This window comes from Somniosus microcephalus, unplaced genomic scaffold (assembly GCF_052327205.1).
Source record: "Somniosus microcephalus isolate GS21.2 unplaced genomic scaffold, FLI_Smic_1.0 unresolved_chr2, whole genome shotgun sequence".
NCBI classification, from domain to species: Eukaryota; Metazoa; Chordata; class Chondrichthyes; order Squaliformes; family Somniosidae; genus Somniosus; species Somniosus microcephalus.
The window spans coordinates 42586437-42611515 of record NW_028225180.1 but is presented as its reverse complement, the minus strand read 5'-3'; the positions used below and the strand labels follow the sequence as shown (position 1 = coordinate 42611515).

General features: G+C 44.9%; 1 protein-coding gene and 2 pseudogenes across 1 annotated transcript; 1 reads left to right on the top strand and 2 right to left on the bottom strand.

Moving 5' to 3' along the window:
- Window positions 1–202: 202 nt before the first annotated feature.
- Window positions 203–1251, top strand: LOC147092576 (uncharacterized; annotated as a pseudogene).
- A 4386-nt stretch (window positions 1252–5637) lies between these two features.
- Window positions 5638–11999, bottom strand: LOC147092575 (beta-1,3-galactosyl-O-glycosyl-glycoprotein beta-1,6-N-acetylglucosaminyltransferase 3-like; annotated as a pseudogene).
- An 11458-nt stretch (window positions 12000–23457) lies between these two features.
- Window positions 23458–24825, bottom strand: LOC147092574 (uncharacterized). The gene has a single exon (XM_085975740.1). It carries the CDS (start codon window positions 24823–24825, stop codon window positions 23458–23460), a length of 1368 nt encoding a protein of 455 aa, XP_085831866.1.
- Between the last annotated feature and the right edge of the window lie 254 nt (window positions 24826–25079).

The window sequence follows — 25079 nt, the reverse complement described above, 5'->3', positions numbered from 1 at the left end:
CCCAAAGATACACAAAGCCAACACACCCGGACGTCCTATCGAATCTGGCAACGGAACCCTGTGTGAGAACCTCTCTGGATATGTCGAGGGCATCCTGAAACCCATCGTACAGGGAACCCCCAGCTTCTGTCGCGACACTACAGACTTCTTACAGAAACTCAGCACCCACGGACCAGTTGAACCAAGAACACTCCTCGCCACGATGGACGTCTAGGCACTCTACACCAGTATCCCACACGATGATGGCATCGCTGCGACAGCCTCAGTGCTCAACACCAACAATATCCAAACTCCAGACGCCTTCCTACAACTCATCCACTTCAACCTTGACCACAATGTCTTCACCTTCGACAACCAGTTCTTTACCCAAGCACACGGAACAGCCATGGGGACCAAATTCGCACCCCAATACGCAAACATCTTCATGCACAAGTTCGAGCAAGAATTCTTCGCTGCACAGGATCTCCAACCAACACTGTACACCAGATGCATCGACGACATTTTCGTCCTATGGATCCACGGCGAAGAATCACTGAAAAGACTACACGATAACATCAACAAGTTCCATCCCACCATCAAACTCATCATGGACTACTCCTCAGAATCGGTTTCATTCCTGGACACACGAATCTCCATCAAAGACGGACACCTCAGCACTTCACTCTACCGCAAGCCCACAGACAACCTCACGATGCTTCACTTCTCCAGCTTCCACCCCAACCACGTTAAAGCAGCCATCCCCTATGGACAAGCCCTGCGAATACACAGGATCTGCTCAGACGAGGAGGAACGCGATGGACACCTACAGGCACAGAAAGACGCCCTTGTAAGAACGGGATATGATGCTCGACTCGTCGAACGACAGTTCCGACGGGCCACAGTGAAAAATCGCATAGACCTCCTCAGAAGACAAACACGGGACACAACCAACAGAGTTTCATTCGTCATCCACTACTTCCCCAGAGCGGAGAAACTACGCCATGTTCTTCGCAGCCTTCAACATGTCATTGATGACGATGAACACCTCGCTAAGGCCATCCCCACGCCTCCACTACTCGCTTTCAAAGAGCCGCCTAACCTCAAACAGACCATCGTTCACAGCAAATTACCCAGCTTTCAGGAGAACTGCGACCACGACACCACACAACCCTGCCACAGCAAACTCAGCAAGACATGCCAGATTATCAACACAGATACCATCATCACACGTGAGGACACCACCCACCAGGTACATGGTACATACTCATGTGATCGGCCAACGTTGTCTACCTCATACGTTGCAGGAAAGGATGCCCTGGAGCATGGTACATCAACGAGACCATGCAGACACTACGACAACAAATGGACGGACACTGTGCAACAATCACCAGGCAGGATTGTTCCCTTCCAGTCGGGGAACACTTCAGCAGTCAAGGACATTCAGCCTCCGATCTTCGGGTAAGCATTCTCCAAGGCGGCCTTCGAGACACACGACAACGCAAAATCGTCGAGCAGAAACTGATAGCCAAGTTCCGCACCCATGAGGACGGCCTCAACTGAGATCTTGTGTTCATGTCACGCTACATGTAACCCCACCTGATGCAGGGTCATCCAGACTCGAGTCGACATTGGCTTGTTCCGTCTACACAGATGCGGCCGGACCTGCTGTGATTTCCAGCAAAAAAAATGTTTTTTGTCTGTTTTTTTGTTTTTCATACAGACCTCAGCATCTGCAATATTTGACCCCTTGTGACCCCACCTCATTGTTCTTTGATGAAATGTTTTCCTGACTCACCTGTTTGGACACCATTCACACCTTTGATTGCTGTGATTATCTCTCTGCCAAGGTGTGATAAATGGCAGTTGGAAACATTACCTGTAAACATCTGAAATGGTTCTCTGACTATATAAGCTGTGCCTTTATGCATTTCTCCACTTCACCTGACGAAGGAGCAGCCCGCCGAAAGCTTTTGATTTCAAATAAAGCTGTTGGACTATAAACTGGTGTTGTGTGACTTCTTAAACTTGGACTGATGCAGATCGAATTTTGGGCCACCGCATCACCGCGGAAGGGGCACTGCCACTCAGGGCGAAAGTGGCAGCCGTCGCTGCATTCCCGTGGCGCAATCCGTCAAGGCGCTCCAAGAATTCCTTGGCATGGTAAACTTCTACCACCGCTTTGTCCCCCGGGCCACCCAGCTCATGCGGCCGCTCTATGAGGCACTCTGAGGCAAACCGGGGAAAGAACTGGTAATCTGGTCGTCGGTAATGAACCATGCTTTTGGGGACATGAAGGAAGCCCTCGCCAATGCGATGATGTTAGCGCACCTGCTGCCTGGCACCAGAATCGCGCTCATGATCGATGCATCAGACTATGCCATCGGCGCCATGCAAGAGCAATGGGTCGATGGAGCATGGCAACCGCTGGCGTTTTTTAGCCACCAGTTACGTAGTAATGAACGTATCGATAACACATTTGACCGAGAGCTGTTGGAGTTGTTCCTGGCCATTCGCCACATTCGTTTTTTACTGGAGGGCGCCAATTTGTCACTTTCATCGATCACAAAGCCCTGACATTTGCCATGGCCAAGACGAGTGATCCGTGGTCAGCCCGAAAGCAGTGGCAACTCACTTTCATCTCCGAGTTTACCTCCGACATCCGGCATGTGGCCGGCAAGGACAACGTGGTTGCTGACTGCCTCTCGTGTGCGGCCGTCCAGGCCGTCCAACTGGGCCTCGAATATTCACTAATAGCGGTCGACCAAGCGGATGATCCAGAGACACACATTTTCCGTTCTGATCCTTCTGGCCTGCGGCCAGTGGACGTACTTTTCCACTCCGACGGCACATCCTTGCTCTGCAATGTCTCCCTGGGAGACCCACGCCCATTAGTTCAATCATCCTGGCGCAGGAAAGTCTTCGCTATCATGCACAACCTCGCCCACCCGGGGGTACGGGCTTCACAGAATTTGTTAGCATCCAAGTTTGACTGGAGGGGAATGCTAAAAGTTGTGCATGACTGGGCCAACACCTGTGTCGTGTGCCAGAGAGCGAAGGTGCAGCCCCACGTTAAAGCCCCTGTCGCCGTTTTCGAGTTACCGGAGCGGCGTTTCGATCATATTCATTATGACCTCATGGGCCCACTACCACCATCACAAGGGTTCACGCATCTGCTAACGATTGTCGACCATACCACCAGATGGCCGGAAGCCATTACATTGATGTCCACCACCTCCCCGGACGTTGCCCGGGCTTTCCTTTCATATTGGATTGCCCGTTTCGGCGTGCCATCGGACATTTCCTCGGACCGCGGGCCGCAGTTCTCCTCTGCTTTGTGGACTGCCGTGGCTTCAGAATTAGGCACCAAGATCCATTACACCACAGCTTATCAGCCGCAGGCCAACGGGTTATGCGAACGCTTCCATCGTTCTCTGAAGGCATCGCTGCGGGCTACCCTGCAAGGGACCGTGTGGATGGACAAGTTATCATGGATAATTCTCGGGTTGCGCACGGCATCTAAGGAACACCTGCAGGCGTCGGCCGCCGAACTGGTCTACGGCCAACCGCTCAGGGTCCCGGGCGAGTTTCTCCCATCGCCGACATGCCCCTGGACTGCTACTGCACAACTGGAGGCTCACCGAGCCGCGGCGCATGCTTTCCGGCCAATTCCAACTTCACAGCATGGACTGCCTGCATCGCATATCCTGCCAATGCTCATTAGGGCTAAATACTTTTTAGTCCGGCACGATGCCCACCGCCACCCCCTCATGCCTCCCTATATGGGCCCCTTACGGGTGCTGAAGGCAGGCGCCAAGAGTTTTCTGGTGGACGTCGGTGGGATGCCCGACTACATTTCCATGGACCTCGACCAGCCGGCCAAAGCAGCGCAACCGTCGCGTCGTGGGCAACCGCCCGCGGCTGCTTCGCTTGGCCCATCTGCCCCACAGCCCAGCTCCTCTACTGCACCATCCATTCCTCTCCGGGAATATCGGAGTCATTCCAACAGGATTGTCCGACCTCCTCTGTGATTGACTTTGATGATTAAAGACACTTATGGGGAGGCGCATGTGGTAAAACCACCAAGGAACTACTTAACAAGTGAATAACTGTCTTTAAAGCAATGTTACAGCACCTAGGTCCGTTTGCTGAGAGTAAGCAAGCTTTGTGTGAAAACCCTGAAATAACGTGATGACGGCATCACGTTGGTCACGTGGTGCCTCGTGTGGCGGGAAACGTGACGACGTCATGACGTCAGAGGTGGGCGGTTCTAAGTTGAGTCCTTGTGGAACTAGATACTGTACACACCGGTTTGTGATTTCTCCTGCATATTTTGTTTTTTTCATCAGTTTAATTAAATTCGGTTTATTTACTGAACGGACTCGGCCTCAGTGATTTAGATAGGACTCCGAAGATTCCTACACTAACGTATTACCGCCAAACCACAAGAGCAAATCTACAGTAATAACCTTTTATGTGGCATCTTATCGACTTCTTTCTTAAAAGCCAAATAAAATACAACCATTGGTTCCCCTTTATCTAACCTGTTAGTTGCAACCTCAAAAACACTATTAGATTCGTCAAACAAGTTTTTCCCTTCAAATTTATCCATGTTGAGTCTGCCTAATCATATTATGATTTTATAAGTTGCCACGCCCCTAATAATAGATTCTAGAAATTTCACAACTATTGATGTCAAACTAACTGGCCTATAGCTCACTGTTTTCTCTCTCCACGCTTTCTTGAATGGCCGGGTTACCTGTGATACATTCCAATCCGTGGGGCCCATTTTTGAATCTAGGGTATTTTGGACGATCACAACCAATGCATCCACTATATCTACAGACACCACTTTGAAAACGCTAGGATGCAGGCCATCAGGTCCAGGGACTTATTCGGCTTTTAAGCCCATCAATATCTCAATTACTATTTAATTACAAACACTAATTTCTTTGAAATCCTCATTCTCATGGGACCACTGGTTTGCCATTATTTCCGGAATGTTGTATTTGTCTTCTTCCATGATGACAGGTGGAAAATATTTGTTTCATGTCTCTGCCATTTCCTTATTTCCCATGATAATGTCTCCTGTATCTGCCTGTCAGCGATGCGCAGTCACATTCCCTAATCTCTTCCATTTACATCCCCATATAAATTTACAATCGGATTCATGTTTTTGCCAGTTTCACTCTGTATGTGAATGCACGTAGCATAAGCTATAATTTAGAAGCACAAATTCAGCTTAAAGCTATGATGTGTTAGCCATTACTGAGATATGTGTACAAACTGGGCTTGATTGAGAGCAAAACATTCCAGCTTACAGGATCTTTAGAAAGAATAGGAAACGTAAACAAAATTACAGCAGCAGAAAGAATCAATTTCAGTTAAACATGATCAAGGAGTGGAAGCACTATTCTTAGAGTTAAGGAATAGCAAAGCATGAAATACTCTGGTGTGACTTGTCTGCAGAGCTCCTGATAATAGTGATGTCATAGGATGTATAAGCAGGGAGATCAGGGGAGCATCTAGCCAAAGCAATGAGGTTATAAAGGGAGATTTTAATTTTCACGCAGACTGAGAGAAATGGAACAGCTCAAGAACTAAAATAATAATTTAATCAAATGCATTCAGGACAGTTTCCAAGAATAAAATATCTTTGTATCAAAGCAGGAACAGGTCAATTTGACGGCAAGGGATCTTCTTGAAAATAGCATCCATAACGTGACTGCAAACAAAATTAAGTTTGAGAGTTAGAAGACCGTGTATTTAATCAGTGGCTACATTTAATTAAGGCAAACTTCTAATCAATTGGAATTTAATTGGCCACAGGAAACTTAACTTCACATTAATAGGTAAAACTGAAGACAAACAGATACAACTATTAAAATACGTATTTGCTACGATACAACAGGCAGCACATGCCCAAAGGCATATATCCACTTATGTGGTTAAGTTACCACGGCCACAAAATGAGGCAACAGAGAGTATCAAGCTGAAAAAATCAGTTTCACAAATGGAGTGAGGAGTGAAAATTCAGCATTTTGTGAGCGCTATTAAAAGCAACAAAGGGATGTAAAAATATAATAAGAGGTGAAAAAAATGGAAAACGGAATATCAAATCTAACAGAAAATTATTTCTATGAATATATTAAGAGAAAAAGAGTGGTAAAATAGATAGTGGGCTCTAAAAAACAGATTCAAGCAGGATTATAATTCATAATGAGAAATAGCAGACTTGTTAAATGGGTATTCTGCATCAGATTTACAGTGGATGAAGACAGCAAAATACCAGGCATACAAAGCAACCTAAAATAACTGATGGGGAGGAACATAGTGGATGTAATAGAAGTAAAACGGTAACGAAGAACATAATGTAATTTATGATACACAAATCAGCAGGAGTTGATGGATTCCATCCCATAGTACTAAAATAAATAGCTGAGGAAATTGCAGCAATGCGACATACATTTCCAAAGCCCCAAAGTTAGGGACTGTTCCTTTGGTTTGGGAAATTGCAAATGTTACTCCATTATCGAAGATGGGAGGGAAGGAAAATGCAAGAAAATACAGACTGGTCAGTGTAGCGTTAGTTGTTGGAAATTTAGTTCAATCAGTTATCAGAGAAGAGTGACTGAACACTTAGACAAGTATCAGCTCCTCAAATAGAGGCAGCATGAATCGGCGACGGACAGGTCATGTCTGACTAATCCAGCTGATTTTATTGATGTGGCCACTTGCGTGTTGGACAGTGAAGTGTCCATGGAAGATTTCTATATGGACATTCAGAAAGTTCTGTAAAAGAGATTATTAACAATAAACAAAATGAATGGAATGGGAGTTAATCTTGTAACATGGATTTGTAATTGGTTGACAGATGGGAGACAGAGATTAAGGATAAACAAAATGTTCGCTGTTTTGCCAAGTGGTGTTCTGTAGGTATCTGAATTACTGCCTCAGTTTTTAACCATATATATTAGTGGCTTCTATGAAGGAATAGAGAGTTACATATCCAAGTTTGCATGACACTAAGTTAGGAAGTAAAGTACGTTGAGTACATGGAATTAGGAAATTACAAAGGGGCATAAACTGCATAGAGTGGGAAAATCTATAGCAGATAGAGTTGATTGTGATTGATTGTGACACCATCCACTTCGGATCTGGGAAAAAACAAATCGAAATTGAATTCAAAATGAGGACTCGATGCTTCCGTTTTACATAACCTTGGTCAGACCCCATCTCGAGCAGTACTTTCCGTTTTGGGCAGCGAATATCAGGTACAGTGCATATTCACCAGAATTGTACCAATGCTTGCAGAGTTGAATTATGAGGACAGGTTGCACATACCTGGTTTGTATTTCCATGAGTTTAAACGGATGAGAGTAGATCCTATCTAAATATTTAAGTCATACATGGATTCCATAGGGTAGATACAGACAAACTATTTCCTCTAATAAGGAAATGCAGAACAAGAGGGCATCATCCTTGAATTAGATCTGGGCCATTTAGGAATGAGATTCAGAAGCATTATTTCACACAAAGGTTATTGGAAAGCTGGAACTCGCCTAGTCAAAAGGCTGTTGGATGCTGAACAATATAAATTGTGAAGACTTTAATAGGGAGATGTTTCTTTAGGTAATTATGTCAGAGGATGTGGAGCAAAGTTGTGTAAGTGGATTTAAGGTGCAGATTAGTCATGCTATTGAATGGTGGAACAGAATCGAGCTGCTGAATTTTTTAATTTTTTTTATTCATTGATGGGATCTGGCCGTCGCTGGCTGGCTAGGCCTGCATTTTGTGCCAATCCCTAATTGTCCTTGAGAAGATGGTGGTGAGCCGCCTTCTTGAACCGCTGCAGTCCATATGCTGTTAGGAAGGGAGTTCAAGGATTTTGGCCCAGCAACAGTGAAGGAACGGCGATACAGGTCCAAGTCAGGATGGTATGTGTCTTGGAGGGGAACTTGCAGGTGGAGATGTTCCCATGCGTCAGCTGCCCTTGTCCTTCTAAGTGGTAGAGATCGCGCATTTGGAAGGTGCTGTTGGAGGAGCTTTGGCGAGTTGCTGCAGTACATCTTGTAGATGGTAAACATTGCAGCCACAGTGTGCCGGTGGTGGAGGGAATGAATGTTGAATGTGGTGGATGGAGTGCCACTCAAGCGGACTGTTTTATCCTGAATGGTGTCGAGCTTCTTGAGTGTTGTTGGAGTGCACTCATCCAGGCAAGTGGAGAGTATTCCATCACACTCCTGCCTTGTGCCTTGTAGATGGAGGAAAGGCTATGGGGAGTCAGGAGGTGAGACACTCGCTGCAGCATTCCCAGCCTCTGGCCTGCTCTTGTAGCCACAGTGTTTATATGGCTTGTCCAGTTCAGTTTCTGATCAATGGTAACCCCCAGGATGTTGATAGTGGGGGATTCAGCGATGGTAATGCAATTGAATGTCAAGGGGAGATGGTGAGAGTGTCGCTTGCTGGAGCTGGTCATTGCCTGGCACTTGTGTGGTGCGAATGTTACTTGCCACTTGTCAGCCCAAGTCTGAATGTTGTCCAGGTCCTGCTGCATATGGACACGGACTGCATCAGTATCTGACGGGTCCCGAATGGTGCTGAACTGTGTGCAATCATCAGCGAACATCCCCACTTCTGACCTTATGATGGAGGGAAGGTCATTGATGAAACAGCTGAAGATGGTTGGGCCTAGGACACTGCCCTGAGGAACTCCTGCAGTGATGTCATGTGATTGGGATGAATGACCTCCAACAACCACAGACAACTTCCTTTGTGCTAGGTATGATTACAACGAATGAAGAGTATTCCCCTTGATTCCCATTGACTTCAGTTTTGCTAGGGCTCCTTGATGCCACACTCGATCAAATGCTGCCTTGATGTCAAGGGCAGTCACTCTCACCTCCGCTCTTGAGTTCAGCTCTTTTCTCCATGTTTGGACCAAGGCTGTAATGAGGTCAGGAGCTGAGTGGCCCTGGCGGAACGCAAACTGGGCGTCAGTCAGCAGGTTATTGCTGAGTACGTGCCGCTTGATGGCACTGTCGATGACACCTTCCAAAGCTTTGCTGATGATTGAGCGTAGACTGATGGGATGGTAAATCGCTGGGTCGGATTAGTCCTGCTTTTTGTAGACAGGACATGCTTGGGCAATTTTCCACATTGCCGGGTAGATGCCAGTGTTGTAGCTGTACTGGAACAGCTTGGATAGGGGCGCAGCTAGTTCTGGAGCACAAGGCTTCAATACTATTGCCGGAATGTTGTCAGGACCCATGGCCTTTGCAGTATCCAGAGTCTTCAGCCGTTTCTTGACATCACGTGGAGTGAATTGAATTGGCTGAAGACTGGCATCTGTGATGCTGGGGACCGCAGGAGGAGGCCAAGGTGGATCATCCACTCGGCACTTCTGGCTGAAGATATTTGCAAATGATTCAGCCTTGTCTTTTGCACACACGTGCTGGGCTCCACCGTCCTTGAGGATGGGGATATTTTTGGAGCCTCCTGCTCCTGTTAACTGTTTAATTGTCCACCACCACTCACGACTGGATGTGGCAGGACTGCAGAGCTTTGATTTGATCCGATGGTTGTGAGATCGCTTAGCTCACTCTATCGCATGTTGCTTCTGTTGTTTGGCATGCAAGTACTCCTGTGTTGTAGCCACACCAGGTTGACACCTCATTTTTCGGTATGCCTGGTGCTGTTCCCAGCATGCACTCTTGCACTCTTCGTTAAACCAGGGTTGATCTCCCCGCTTGATGGTAATGGTAGAGTGAGGGATATGCCGGGCCATGAGGTTACAGATTGTGTTGCTTCCCCACAGCATCTCATGGATGTCCAGTTTTGAGTTGCCAGATCTGTTTGAAATCTGTCCCATTTAGCACGGTGGTAGTGCCACACAACACGGTGGAGTATATCCTCAACATGAAGACGGGACTTCATCTCCACAAGGACTGTGAGGTGCTCACTTCCACCAATGCTGTCATGGACAAATGCATCTGCAACAGGTAGATTGGTGAGAACGAGATCAAGTAGATTTTTCCCTCTTGTTGGTTCCCTCACCACATGTTGCAGACCCAATCTGGCAGCTATGTCCTTTAGGACTCGGCCAGCTCAGTCAGTTGTCGCGCTACCGAGCCACTCTTGGTGATGGACATTGAAGTCCCGCACCCAGAGGACATTCTGTGCCTTTGCTACTCTCAGTGCTTCTTCCAATTGGTGTTCAACATGAAGGAGTACTGATTCATCAGCTGAGGGAGGGCGGTAGGTAATAATTAGCAGGAGGTTTCCTTGCCCATGTTTGACTTGATGCCATGAGACCTCATGGGGTTCTGCGTCAATGTTGAGGACTCCCAGGTCTACTCCCTCCCAACTGTATAGCACGGTGCCACCACCTCTGGCGGGTGAGTCCTTCCAGTGGGACAGGAGATAACAGGGATGGTGAAGGTGGTGTCTGGGACATTGGTTGTAAGGTATGATTCGGTAATTATGACTATGTCAGGCTGTTGCTAGACTAGTCTGTGGGACAGCTCTCCCAATTTTGGTACAAGCCACCAGATGTTGGTAAGGAGGACTTTGCAGGGTCGACAGGGCTGGGTTTGCCGTTGTCGTTTTTGGACAGGTTCACAAACCTTGTGCTTCACCTTATGTGTAGTGGCTCTACAGTCTGATGATGAGCAAGTTTCAATTCTTCAAATGTCTATTCAGTTACTTATTATTATATTTAATGCAACCGCTACCTCCTGGGTGGTGCAGTCCACGTGGTCAATATGATCTGTGTTGAACAAAGTCAATGTATTGGGGAGAAAGCTACTGATCTACAAGCTTAGGCGACATTGATCAGGGATTGATAACTATACTAGTGCGAGTAAACTGGATGGAAGGAAAACTGGATGCAGTGAGTGATTGAGCGAGTGTGACAGAGGGGGTGAGGGAGGGAGGAGGGAGAGATGGATGGATGGATGGATGGATGGATGGGCGGCTGGATTGATGGGCGAATGGATGGATGGATGGATGGATGAAAAACCAGGATGAATGGATGGATAGATGGATGGATGGATGGATGGATGGATGGATGGATGGATGGATGGATGGATGGATGGATGGAAGGATGACAAACCAGGATGAATGGACGGATAGATGGATGGATGGATGGATGGGCAGATGGATGGATGGATGGATAGACGGATAGATGTAAACCCAGGATGAATGGATGGACACCCGACATGAAACTGGTCCATGTACCTGTTTGTATTCCGGTGGAGGTATTGAGATCATAAAATTTGAGCTGTTAATGGCCAGGAGACTGTTGACTATCTCCCGGTTGCTTTTTATTGGATAGCCTTTTCCACAAATATTGATGAGGTATCTCCACATTACAGAGCTCCGCAGCAGCTTTTCCATGCAGTTCAGATCAGCCTGAACTCTGGACCATGAGGCGTATATCACTGTCTCCGATTTTCCGACTACAAAGAGATCAGTGAAACACTAACCATAACCCTAACCCTAACCCAAGCAATGGCCTGGACTGCCAAGTGAAACGGCTTTGGTGTCTTCCTCTCCACGTGGACACAGTAAACATTCTGAGGAGCGTAAATGCTTCTCAGGAGCCTCTCAAACATGTCGATATTTTCATTGACCACCATAGAATAGGCCAGAGGGAACTCACGTTCCTCAGGAATTAAGGGGAATGTGATGTATTTGCGGATTTTAACAAATGAATCGCAGTCTCGGGTCATTGTTAAGTAATCGCTTTCAGTGAAGGCCTTATATTTGTTTGCGATTGCGATCGAGTTTAAAAGAACCTTTTGAACGGCTTCCAGGTCAGCACTAATTATCTTCCAACAATTTGACAGATCTAGGGATTCATATCGCACATTATAAACTGGTTTTAGTTTAACTGTTGTCTCGTATTATACGAATGGAATTTCTCTCTTGCACAAATATCGACAAACGAATGTTACAGAGAGACTGCACAGGATTGAGCTCAGTATCAGCTGCCTGTATGGACACCGAGCCAAGCTCCTCATGGCCAGGTTTTTTTTAAACCTCATCATCTGATCCAAGTTTCCAGATATAATTCCAAGCTCCTCATGGCCAGGGCTTTTTTAAACCTCATCATCTGATCCAAGTTCTGGATATAGTTCCATCCTCCTCATGGCCAGGGGGGTTTTAAACGTCATCATCTGATCCAAGTTCTGGATATAATTCCAAGCTCCTCATGGCCTGGGTGGTTTTTAATCTTCATCATCTGACCGAAGTTCTGGATATAATGCCAACCTCCTAATGGCCAGGGTGGTTTTAAACCTCACCATCTGATCCAAGTTCTGGATTTAATTCCAAACTCCTCATGGTCAGGGGGGTTTTAAACCTCATCATCTGATCCAAGTTCTGGATATAATTCCTATGCATATTTAAAACTAGAGGAATTGTGAGCTCGAAAAAGTGACTCTCTGCTTCAGGGATTTGAATAAATTGCGCGCTGAACTTTCAGGCTTCAATTAATTGAAATCTGAAGCTCGGGGCTGAAAACAGCAAGTGTGCATTCATTGGGGTTCAGCCGGCCGCCCTGTTCAAAAGGTCTCACCTGCTCCTGGTGTCTTGTCCCCACATCTGGAGAGTCTCTGATCTCGGTCAGACTTCACACCTTCCCGCACTCTCACTCTCTCCGCTCTTTGTGATTTGGTCTCGCTCAGTGCCTCAGTTCCTTGTCCCAGAAATATAATGTAAAATGTAGGTTTCTCCTTCGTATACCTTGTGTCACTGAGTGCACAGACTCCACATTTATTATTTCCTTTCTCGTAACTTCCGCATTTCCATCAGAGTTTCTTTCCAGAAGGCAGGAGCAGGCTCCAGGCGGATCTTTTAAAAGATTCAAAATCCGAACAGGTAAGGATGATCAAAGCGAAAACAGGTTGAGTACAAGAGAGCAGAGCACTAAACATGGGAGCGAAAACAGAGAAAGACTTGCATTTATATAGCGACTTTTGCGATTTAGTATGTCCCAAAACCAATCATTACTTTTATGATGCGGACAGTATTGTAATGCATCAAGCGCAGCAGCACTGAATATTAACCATACGGTAGCCTAGAGCTCCTTCAGTACTGGGCCAGCACAGTGCAGGTCTTCCTCAGTACTGGGCCACCGACAGTGCAGATCTCCCTCAGTACTGGGCCTTCGAAAGTGCAGCTTAACCTCAGTACTGCCCGGACAGCACGGCTCTCCCTCAGTGCTGCCCCGACAATAGAGCTCTCCCTCAGTAATGCCACAAAAGGACAGTATCCCTCAGTATTGCCAGCCAGTGCAGCTCTCCCTCCATACTGCCCCCGACAGTGCCACTATCCCTCAGTACTGCCCTGACAGTACAGATCGCTCGCAGTACTTTACCTCTGCACTGCCCCCAACATTACAGCTCTCCCACAGTAATGCACCCGACAGCACAGCTCTCCCTCAGTACTGTCCCCCAACAGTGCAGCTGATAATGTCTCCTATCTCAGCATGTATGGGACCCAAATTTACTTTTGCTAATCTTTCCATTTTTACAATCCCATAGAGGTTTTTACAGTCTGTTTTGATGTCTCTCGCTAGTTTACCCTTTACTGAGCTGAACTTTTTGTTCTGTCTGAACTTCTAGTCCCATCTTTGGTTCGTTAAATACATTGGATACCAAACGGTTTAGTGAGTGCATTACACAAAAAATGACAACGAGTTAGAAGGGTCTGTTTGGACTGTGAATTCTAAAATAGGGCGGAGACACCAATTATCTAGGATAAGGTAAATCCCATAAGTTCGCGTTCATGCTTTCTGTCCAGCAATCACTTTAAAATGTGTCTGCCGGGATACCGGGGAATAAAAGGTGTGCTTTTAACCCTGAAATCCCTGGTGTAAAATGAACTGACCTCAGTCACAATCTTTGCTCACACTCACAGAACAGTTGCATCCCCGGCACTGTGGAACAGATCAGACGCCTGGAAATAGTCTTTAGCGGGGAAATATAAAGGGAGAAATGAAATAAAACACAGAAATTAATCATAGAATCTATATTAACCTTACCCTGATCCCGCAAGAATTTTTTGTCTCTCTATTTCCGTGTAGATTTGACAAGTTATATCCTTGTTATTTCAATACAACCAATCAGGTAGAAGTACCTTTTTATTTGAGCAAGTCACAAATTGTGAATTTCATCTGATCCTTGTTCTGTGGGCCTCACTTCCGCCCTCTGTGTGAAAGCTGCTGCCCGCCCTCAAGATGGATTTCAACTCAAAGAGTCCTCAGTTGCATCAGAATAGGGAGCGGCCTCTCTGGACACTTCAAATTCTAGTGGTTTGACAATGTGCTCCCAATTCAAGTGTGAGCATAGCTAGTTATAGATTTAACGTTATCTCTACTTGCTGCAGGGAAGTTCAGTAAAACAGACACATGGTGAGAAATAAATTGTTACATTTCCTTCTGGATAGTGTTTGCTAAAATTCGCATCGATTTCCTGATGTTTGAGCATTGAGCGCAGGGCCCAAGAGCCAGTTTCTTGTCAGTCAGCTGAGAGGGGGCTGTTTCTGTACGTGAGGACATCAAACATTTAACCGCCGAATTAAACTATACAGTAAAGATCACCCATGTGCTGTAGCTGTTATAAAGGTTACATTTTCCTCATTATCAAGGTGGTTATCAGACAGTAATAAATATCCTCTTCCCGGGATGACACTGTCCGAGAGAAAGTGTTGGAGAGCAGATTGTGCTGATAACTCTGAGGGGCAGATTAGAGAGCAAAAAGGGAAATATCGCAATCTGCCCTCGGAATTATCACCACAAACTATCTTCGAACACTTTCGCTCGGGCACTTCCATCCCGGGGAGGGGGTATATATTATTGTCAGAGAACCACCCTGGAAATGAGGAAAGAACAAGCTTTATAGCAACAGCAAAGGACTGGTCCCTTCTGTGTCTAACAATGTAATGGGTGTATCTGCTCCAGATTCACAATGATAAATATAACTGTGGACAGTCAGTACTCATTCCCCCAGTAACTGACACGATTGATGCTCAGGGATAATTTCATTCGGCGGTTAAATGGTTAATGTCCTCACATACAGAAACAGCCTCCTCTCAGCTCACTGACAAGAAACTGGCTCTGGGACCCTGGGCTCAAAGCCAAAACATCAGCAAATCGATGCGAACTTTAATAATGTCTCAGATGGAAATGTGACAATTTATTTCCAACCATGTATCTGATCAGGTGAACTTCCCTGGAATAAGGCCATACCAAGTTAAATTTATCTCTATCTGTGTTCATAGGTGAAGCGTAATCCAATTGTCAAACTGGTTGGATTTGAAGTTACCAGAGATGTCGTTCCCTGATCTTAAGCAAATGAGGAATGTATGAGTTGAAATCCATACTGAGGGCGGGCAGCAGCTTCCACACAGTGGGTGGAGTTTTGAGTCTCACAGAACAAAGATCAGCTCAAATTCACAATTTGTGAATTGCTCAAATCAGTCAAGGAATTTCTACCTGATTGGTTGTAGTGAAATAATAAAGTTGTAACTGGCATAATCTACATGGAAATAGTGACAGAAATTCTCGCGGTTTCAAGGTAAGGTTAAAGTATCTTCTAAGCTTCATTCCTGTGTTTTACGATTTTATTGTCTCCCTTCCTCTCTACCGCCAGTATCCTGTGGACTTATATATTCCCCAGCGCCGGGGATGCAGCTATTCTGTGAGTGTGTGCTCAGACAGTGACGTCTCCACCAGTCTCCCCACAGACTCTCAAACTAACTTCAGGTAGCAGGATTCCATCACTGATCTTTATACAAAAGTTAACTGCTCAGATTACCAACAGGTAGGAGCATCCCAGCATTAGCCTTTATATAGAAAGAAACTACTCAAATTATGAAAAGGTAGGCGGGTCTCCATTAGAAATCTTTTAACGAAAATAATTACTCACATTTTCAATAGAATCCCATCACTACTCTGCTGCTAACAACTAACTACAGAAATTACCAACAGGCACGAAGATACCTGCCACTGGCTATCACATCTGTCATTATTAAACTAACACAAATATTTATAACCTCCAGCAAACTTGTCACACTGATTCATAATTGTAAACACTTCTATCATGTAGCCCCACAATCTGCGTTATTTTAACCAAAAAAAACCACCAACGTTCAAAGTTTTCTGCATATTTGTGGTTACTCAGACCCGGCAGCTGCCCAGTGAATCTGTGTTTATCCCTCTTTATAGTTTCCAGCCTTCCTATAATGCAGAGCTCAATAGTACACACAATACTCTAACTGAGGTCTTATTAAAGCTTTATATAGGCTGATTGTTAGGTTTTGGGTTTTATATTCTATACCTTGCGCTTGAACCTAGAATTTCAGCAATTTCATCATGGCATTCTCAGGTGTTGCTTTTAATGTCCTTGCAATCTGTAGCCCCAAATCTCTCTGCTCTTCCACAGCACCGACCCTACTTCCATTCAGGGTATAATTACAGCTCTTCTAAATAAGTAATTATACCTCCTATTGTAGTCTCCACAGCGTGTTTGAATGCCAATCCCTCCAGGCCTCTGTGAATCATCAGTAATTTCGTTAATCTAACTCAATTAACCGCAACACCAAAAGCTAAACACAAAAACATAGCAACCTCAATAAATTGGCCTCAATTGAGTTAAATGTCTGAAATTAGTAGGCTTTTATGAAATGGTTGTAACCTTCTGCATTAATAAACTAACTCCAAACTGCTATTATCCCCAGCAATAATCAACTAATAACTTTAAACATGCCTTTTTCTCCCTGACATGCTGTTAACAGATCGAAGCCCCACAATTGACAAGTTGCTGTATTTGAACATAAGAAAATAAGAACATAAGAAATAGGAGCAGGAGTAGGCCATACGGCCCCTCGGGCCTGCTCCGCCATTCAATAGGATCATGACTGATCTGAATCTAGACTCACGTCCACTTCCCTGCCCTCTCCCCGTAACCCCTAATTCCCTTATCTGCTAGGAAAATGTCTATCTCCATTTTAAATTTATTTAATGTTGCAGCTTCCACAGCTCTCTGGGGTAGCAAATTCCATAGATTTACTACCCTCTGAGTGAAGAAGTTCCTCCTCCTCTCAGTTTTGAAAGGGCAGCCCCTTATTCTAAGATTATGCCCCCTAGTTCTAGTCTCACCCATCAGTGGAAACATCCTCACTGCATCCACCCGATCAAGCCCCATCACAAAGCGGCAATTGCCAGTTGTCCAAGTTCATAATGTCCACTCGGGATAGAAGAGAAGAGAACAGGCAATTGAGGAATTTGTAGAGGGATGCTGTTTATTCAGATTCGTAAATGATAAGGAGGAGTTTACCACTTTTAACAATGTAAAATTTCAGTCGGAGTATCGGTGTGGGGCTGGGTCAGAGGGGTGTGGGGCTGGGTCAGCGGGGTGACGGTATGGGGCTGGGTCAGTGGGGTGTCGGTGTGTGGCTGGGTCGGTGGAGAGTGGGGCTGGATCAGTGGGGTGTTGATGTGTGGCTGGTTCAGTGTGGTGTGCGGCTGAGCTGGTGGGGTGTCGGTATGGAACTGGATCAGTGGGGTGTGGAGCTGGGTCAGTGGGGTGTAGGTGTGGGGCCGAGCCCGTAGGGTGTGGGGTCGCTAGCTTAAAGGGAACATTGTTGAACTGTAATGGTCATTGAACAGGCAAGTTACAAATTGCAAAGAAAAGAACCCTTTATGGGCTTGACGCTCCCAGTCTCTGGAACCTCCTCCAGCCCTACAATCCCCCACCGCCAAGATCTGTCTGTTCCTCTGTCTCTGCTCTGTTTTGCAATTCACCCTCTCCTCACCCTTTCAGTGGCGGCCGTGCTTCCAGCTGTCAAGGCTCTCTGCTCTGCAATTCCCCACCTAAGCCTCACCAGCTCATTATCCTCCTTTTCAAGACGCTCCTGAAACTCAGTTCTTTGGACAACGTTGTGAGCACCCCTCCCCCTCCTTTATTCAGCGCCCATCCTTTGACTGATTTCTCTCCTTTTAAGCACCCAGTGATGTTTTTCTTTGTTTAAAGCCCTGAGGAAATGCAAATTGTTTCTGTATTGTGTTTATTACACAATATCAGCATGATTGAAACAGCAGATACCTGACGTTCGCAAGTTCTCAACCTTGGCTACAAATTAAAGCTGGAGAATAACTTCAACAATAGTTTGGAAAAAGTACTGATCCATGACAGATTCACTTTTACGTTTCCCCAGTGGGGAAAGGAAATAACGCTGACTGATAGTTTGATTGGACGCTCATGTGTGGGCACACACACAGCGAGACACGCACACAACTGTAGAATTGTGATTGTAAAACAGCAGGCAAAGCTACCAATTGTCTATTTATTGCGTTCCTTCATGCTGCAAGAACCCTCAATATTCCACTCATCAATGCTGTGCATCACCTCACTCTTTAAAGTTAAATGCTACATAATATTATACATTATTTATAATATTAGTGGAAGAGCAGTAAATATCCTCACTTCCTACAGTTCTCATTAGTCAGGTGCTGACACCATGAGAGAATTGGTGAATATTTTCAAATAGAAGCACCAAGTAGGACACATCTCCATGAACGCACGCACAATGTCACTGCCTTTATGACCAGAGGAATCACATCCAGCTATATATATAATGAGTGGATAACAATCACAATTATAAATTAAAATAATTTAAGATAAAAACGCGACAAATCAAAAATATTAAACATAAATCTGTCAAAAAAACAATAAAACAGCACACGACAATGTGAAACCGAGTGGAGGATCATTTACTTCTTGAACTTATATAAAAACAATTAAAAAGCTATGAAGACAGTGTTGGCAAAAGTGGACTCGGAAAATAGATTAAAGGGTAAGTCAGTAGAAAAGCAGTGGCAGATATATAAGGAGAGATTTTATAACTCTCAGCAAAGGTTTATTCCAGTGAGAAAGAAAGACTCTGCGAGAAGAATGAAACATTCGTGGCTAACTAAGGAAGCTAAGGATGCAATCAAATTGAAGGAAATTTTGCTGATGATAAAATGCTAGTTGGGATTGTAAACTGCGAAGAGAACACAAAACGTGGCAGACATTTAAGGGGATATTTCAAAATACACAGAATATATACATTCCAACAAGAAAGAAACATTCCAAGGGGAGGACCCCCCATCCATGGTTAACTAAGAAAGTTACAGTTAGTTTAAACTTAAAGAAAAAGCATATAATTGCGCATATAATAAGGAGAGAAATTTAGAGTATGAGAAAAAGCTAGCTAGAAATATAAAATCAGATAGTAAGAGTTTCTATAAATATTTTAAAAAGAAAAGTTTTAACAAAGTGAGCGTTGGTCCTATAAAAAGTGAGTCTGGGGAATTAATAATGGAAAATAAGGAGATGGCAGTTGAATTGAAGAGGTATTTTGCATCTGTCTTCATTATAGAGGATACAAGTAACATCCCAGAAATAGACATAAATCAGGAAATGGAAGGGAGGGGGGGAACTCAAGAAAATAATAATCAGCAGGGAAGTGGTACAAAGCAAATTGTTGGAGCTGCGGGCTGAAAAGTCCCCGTGTCCTGATGGACTTCATCCTAGGGTCTTAAAAGAAGTGGCTAGTGAGATAGTTGATGCTTTGGTTGTAATTCTCCAAAATTGCCTAGATTCGAAGAACGTTGCATTAGATTGGAAAATAGCAAATGCAACTCCTTTATTCATAAAGGGAGGGAGACACAAAGCAGGAAACAACAAGGCAGATAGCTTAACATCAGTCATAGGGAAGATGTTAGAAGCTATTTTTAAAGACTTTATAGCAGGGCACTTTGAAATGTTCAAAGTAATCAGGCAGAGTTAACATTGTTTTGTGCAAGGGTAATCATGTTTAACCAATTTATTGGAGTTCTTTCAGGAGGTAACATGTGCTGCGGATAAAGGGGAAACGGCGGATGAACTGTACTTAGATATCCAGAATGCATTTGATAAGGTGCCACATCAAAGATTATTGTGGAAAATAAAAGCTCATGGTGTAGCAGGTAACATATTGGCATGGATAGAAGATTGGCTAGCTAACAGGAAACAGAGAGTAGGCATAAATGGGTCATTTTCTGATCGGCAAGATGTAATGAGTGTTGTGCCCCAGGGATCAGTGCTGGGGCCTCAGCCTTTTACAATTTATATAAATGACCTTGATGAAGGGACCAAAGGTATGGTTGCTACATTTGCTGATGACACAAAGATAGGTAGGAAAGAAAATTGTGAAGAGGACATAAAGAGGCTACAAAGGGATATACCTAAGTTAAGTGAGTGGGCAAAGATCTGTCAAGTGGAGTATAATGTGGGAAAAAGTGAAGTAGTCCATTTTGGCAGGAAGAATAAAAAAGAAGTGACATAAGAAAACAACTAGGCACTTGGTCTGAGTATTAAACAAGGCTTTAATCAACTGTTTTTCAACATGGAGATCTAGTTGTGTTCTTCACTAGTTCCTGTTAAAGACTGTCCTGAGCAAGCTGGGCCCATGTCCGAGTATTTATACTCTCCCCGGACAGCGCCACCAGCAGGCCACCCAGTATTATTTCATAAGTTATTTCCACATGAATGACAAGATTCATGTCAAGAAGAATATTATCTAACTGGTGAGAGATTGAAGAGCTTTGAGATGCACAGGGATCTGGGTGTCCTAGTGCATGAATCGTAAAAGCTTACTATGCAGGTACAGAAAGTAATTAGGAAAGCTATTAGAATGTTATTGTTTATTGTGAGGGGAATTGAATACAAAAGTAGGGTGCTTATTCTTCAGTTAAACAGGGCATTGGTGAGACCCCATCTGGAGTACTGTGTACAGTATTGGTCTTCTTATTTAAGGAAGGATGTAAATGCGTTGGAAGCAGTTCAGAGAAGGTTTACTAGTCTAATAACTGGAATGGGTGGGTTTTCTTATGAGGAAAGGTTGTACAGGTTAGGCTTGTATCCGCTGGAGTTTAGAAGAGTAAGAGGTGACTTGATTGAAACATATAAGATCCTGAGGGATCTGGACAGTGTGGTTGTGGAGGGGATGTTCCCTCTTGTGTGAGAATCTAGAACTAGTGGTCGCTGTTTAAAAATAAGCGGTCGCCCTTTTAAGACGGAGATGAGGAGAATTTTTTTCTCACAGAGAGTCTTGAGTCTTTGTAGCTCTTCCTCAGAGGGTGGTGGAAGCAGAGTCTTTGAATATTTCAAGGCAGAATTAGATAGATTCTTGTTAAGCAAGGGGGTGAAAAGATATCATGGTAGCAATGATCTTATTGAATGGCGGAGCAGGCTCGAAGTGCCGAGTGGTCGGCTCCTGCTCCTAATTCGTATGTTCATATGTTCGTAAAAAGTCTGCAATATAGACTAAGTAAATGGGCAGTAACGTGGCAGATGGAGTATAATGTAGGGAAATGTGAGGTTATGTTCGTTGGTAGGAAGAATAGAAAAACAGAATATTTTTTAAATGGTGAGAAACTTTCAAATGTTGGTGTTCAGAGAGATTTGAGTGTCCTCGTGCAAGAAACACAGAAAGCTAGCATGCAGGTGCAGCAAGCAATAAGGAAGTCAATGGCTTTTTGGCCTTTATTGCAAGGGGGTTGGAGAATAAGAATAAGGAAGTCTTGCTGCAATTGTACAGGGCCTTGGTGAGACCACACCTGGAGAATTGTGCACAGTTATATTCTCCTTATGTAAGGAACGATATACTTGCCTTGGAGGCAGTGCAACGAAGGTTCACTAGATTGATTCCTGGGATGAGAGAGCTGTCATACGATGAGAGGTTGTGTAGAATAGGCCGATATTCTCTGGAGTTTAGAACAATGTGTTGTGATCTAATTTAAACATAAAATATTCTGAAGGGGTTTGGCAGGGTAGATGCTGTGAAGTGGTTTCCCCTGACTGGATTGTCTAGAACTACGGGGCTTAGTCTCAGGATAAGGGGTCAGCCATTTAAGACCGAGATGAGGAAGAATTTTGTCACTCAGAGGGTTGCGAATCTTTGGAATTCTCTACCCTAAATGGCTGTGAATACTGAATCTTGGAGTATATTCAAGGCTGAGATAAATACAATTTTGGACTCCGGGGGAATCAAAGGAGATGGCGATCGGGCAGGAAACTGGAGTTGAGGTACATGATCAGGCATGATCTTATTGAATGGTGGAGCAGTTGCGAGGGGACATATGGCCTAATCCTGCTTTTACTTCTTATGTTCTTTTGTTCTTATGAAAAGGCATACGATGATGCAAAGATTAGAGGTAGGCCAGAGGTTTGATATTTTTTTTAGAAACCAGCAAAGGATGATTAAAAAATGATTAAGAGGGAGAAGGTAGAATATGAGAGTAAACTAGAATAAAATATAAAAACAGAAAATAAGAGCTTGTACAGTTATATAAAATGAAGAGAGTAGCTAAAGTAATTGTTAGTCCCGTAGTGATTGAGAATTGGGAATTAATAATGTGAAACAGAAATGGCAGAGACTTTCAACAAATATTTTGTATCGGTGTTCATGGTAGAAGACACAAAAACATCCCAATAACACTTGTGAATCAAGGGGCTATGGGGCTGGAGGAACTTAAAACAAGCACTTGCACCAGAGAAAATCTACAAGGCAACTAATGGGACTAAAGGATGACAAGTCCCCTGGACCTGTTGGCCTACATCCTAGGGTTTTAAATGTAGTGGCTGCAAAGTTAGTGGATGCGTTGTTTGTAATCTAACAAAATTCACTGGATTTTGGAGATGTCCCAGTGGATTGGAAATCCGCAAATGTAACTTCCCTACTCAAGAAAGGAGAGAGACACAAAGCAGTAAACTATATGCCAGTTAGCCTAACATCCGTCATCGGGAAAATGCTGGAATCAATTATTGAGGAAGTAATAGCAGGACATTTAGAAAATCATAAGAAAATCAACCAGTGTAAATATGGTTTTTTGAATGGGATATCGCGTTTGACAAATTAGCTGGAGTTCTTTGAGGATTTAACGAGCAGGATGGATAAAGGGGAACCGGAAGGCATTCGATAAGGTGCCGCATAAAAGGTTACTGCACAAGATAATAGTAAGAAGTCACACAACACCAGGTTATAGTCCAACAGTTTTATTTGTAATCACAAGCTTTCGCAGCGCTGCTCCTTCGTCAGCTGAAGTGGAGAGATGCATAAAGACACAGCTTATATAGTCAGAGAATAATGCCAGATCATTACAGGTAATCTTTCTAACTGCCATTTATCGCACCTCGGCAGAGTGATAATCACAGCAATCAAAGGTGTGAATGGTGTCCAAACAGGTTGGCCAGAAAAACATTACATCAAAGAACAATGAGGTGGGGTCACAAGGGGTCAAATGTTGCAGATGCTGGGGTCTGTATGAAAAACAAAAAACAGTCAAAAAAACATTTTTTTTGCTGGAAGTCACAGCAGGCCCGGCCGCATCTGTGCAGAGAGAACAAGCCAATGTCGACTCGAGTCTGGATGACCCTGCATCAGGTGGGGTTACATGTAGCGTGACATGAACCCAAGATCCCGGTTAAGGCCGTCCTCATGAGTGCAGAACTTGGCTATCAGTTTCTGCTCTACGATTTTGTGTTGTCTTGTGTCTCGAAGGCCGCCTTGGAGAATGCTTACCCGAAGATCGGAGGCTGAATGTCCTTGACTGCTGAAGTGTTCCCCGACCGGGATGGAACACTCCTGCCTGGCGATTGTTGCGTGGTGTCCGTTCATCCGATTTCGCAGTATCTGCATGGTCTTCCCGATGTACCATGCTGCGGGGCATTCTTGCCTGCAAAGTATGAGGTAGACAACGTTGGCCGGGTCACATGAGTATGTACCATGCACCTGTTGGGTGGGGTCCTCACGTGTGATGATGGTTTCTGTGTTGATGATCTGGCATGTCTTGCAGAGGTTGCCGTGGCAGGGTTGTGTGGTGTCGTGGTCGCAGTTCTCCTGAAAGCTGCGTAATTTGCTGCAAACGATGGTCTGTTTGAGGTTAGGTGGCTGTTTGAAGGCAAATAGTGGAGGCGTGGGGATGGCCTTAGCGAGGTGTTCGCCATCATCGATGACATGTGGAAGGCTGCGAAGAACATGGCGTAGTTTCTCTGCTCCGGGGAAGTACTGGACGTTAAAGAGTACTCTGTTGGTTGTGTCCCGTATTATTCTTCGGAGGAGGTCTATGCGATTTTTTGCTGTGGCCCATCGGAATTGTCGATCGATGCGTCGAGCGTCATATCCCGTTCTTACGAGGGCGTCTTTCAGCATCTGTAGGTATCCATCGCGTTCCTCCTCATCTGAGCAGATCCTGTGTATTTGCAGGGCTTGTCCGTAGGAGATGGCTTCTTTTACGTGGTTAGGGTGGAAGCTGGAGAAGTGGAGCATCCTGAGGTTGACCGTGGGCTTGCAGTACAGTGAAGTGCTGAGGTGTCCGTCTTTGATGGAGATTCGTGTGTCCAAGAATGAAACCGATTCTGAGGAGTAGTCCATGGTGAGTTTGATGGTGGGATGGAACTTGTTGATGTTATCATGTAGTCTTTTCAGTGATTCTTCGCCGTGGGTCCATAGGAAGACAGTGTCACCGATATATCTGGTGTATGGCGTTGGTTGGAGATCCTGTGCAGCGGAGAAGTCTTGCTCGACATTGTGCATGAAGATGTTGGCGTATTGGGGTGCGAATTTGGTCCCCATGGCTGTTCCGTGTGTTTGTGTAAAGAACTGGTTGTCGCAGGTGAAGACATTCTGGTCAAGGATGAAGCAGATGAGTTGCAAGATGGCGTCTGGAGATTGGCTGTTGTTGGTGTTGAGTACTGAGGCTGCAGCAGTGATGCCGTCATCGTGGGGGATACTGGTGTAGAGTGCCGAGACGTCCATCGTGGCGAGGAGTTTTCCTGGTTCAATTGGGCCTTGGGTGCTGAGGTTCTGTAAGAAGTCTGTAGTGTCGCGACAGAAGCTGGGGGTACCCTGTACGATGGGTTTCAGGATGCCCTCGACGTATCCAGTGAGGTTCTCACACAGGGTTCCGTTGCCTGATACACTAGGACGTCCGGGTGTGTTGGCTTTGTGCATCTTTACGAGGCAGTAGAAGTCTCACACGTGGAGAGCTAGATAAGAGCTCACGGGGTTGG

What these genes read in the sequence shown, in the direction of transcription:
- LOC147092574 (XM_085975740.1), bottom strand. Translation starts at nt 24,825, where the DNA reads ATGGACGTCTCGGCACTCTACACCAGTATCCCCCACGATGACGGCATC.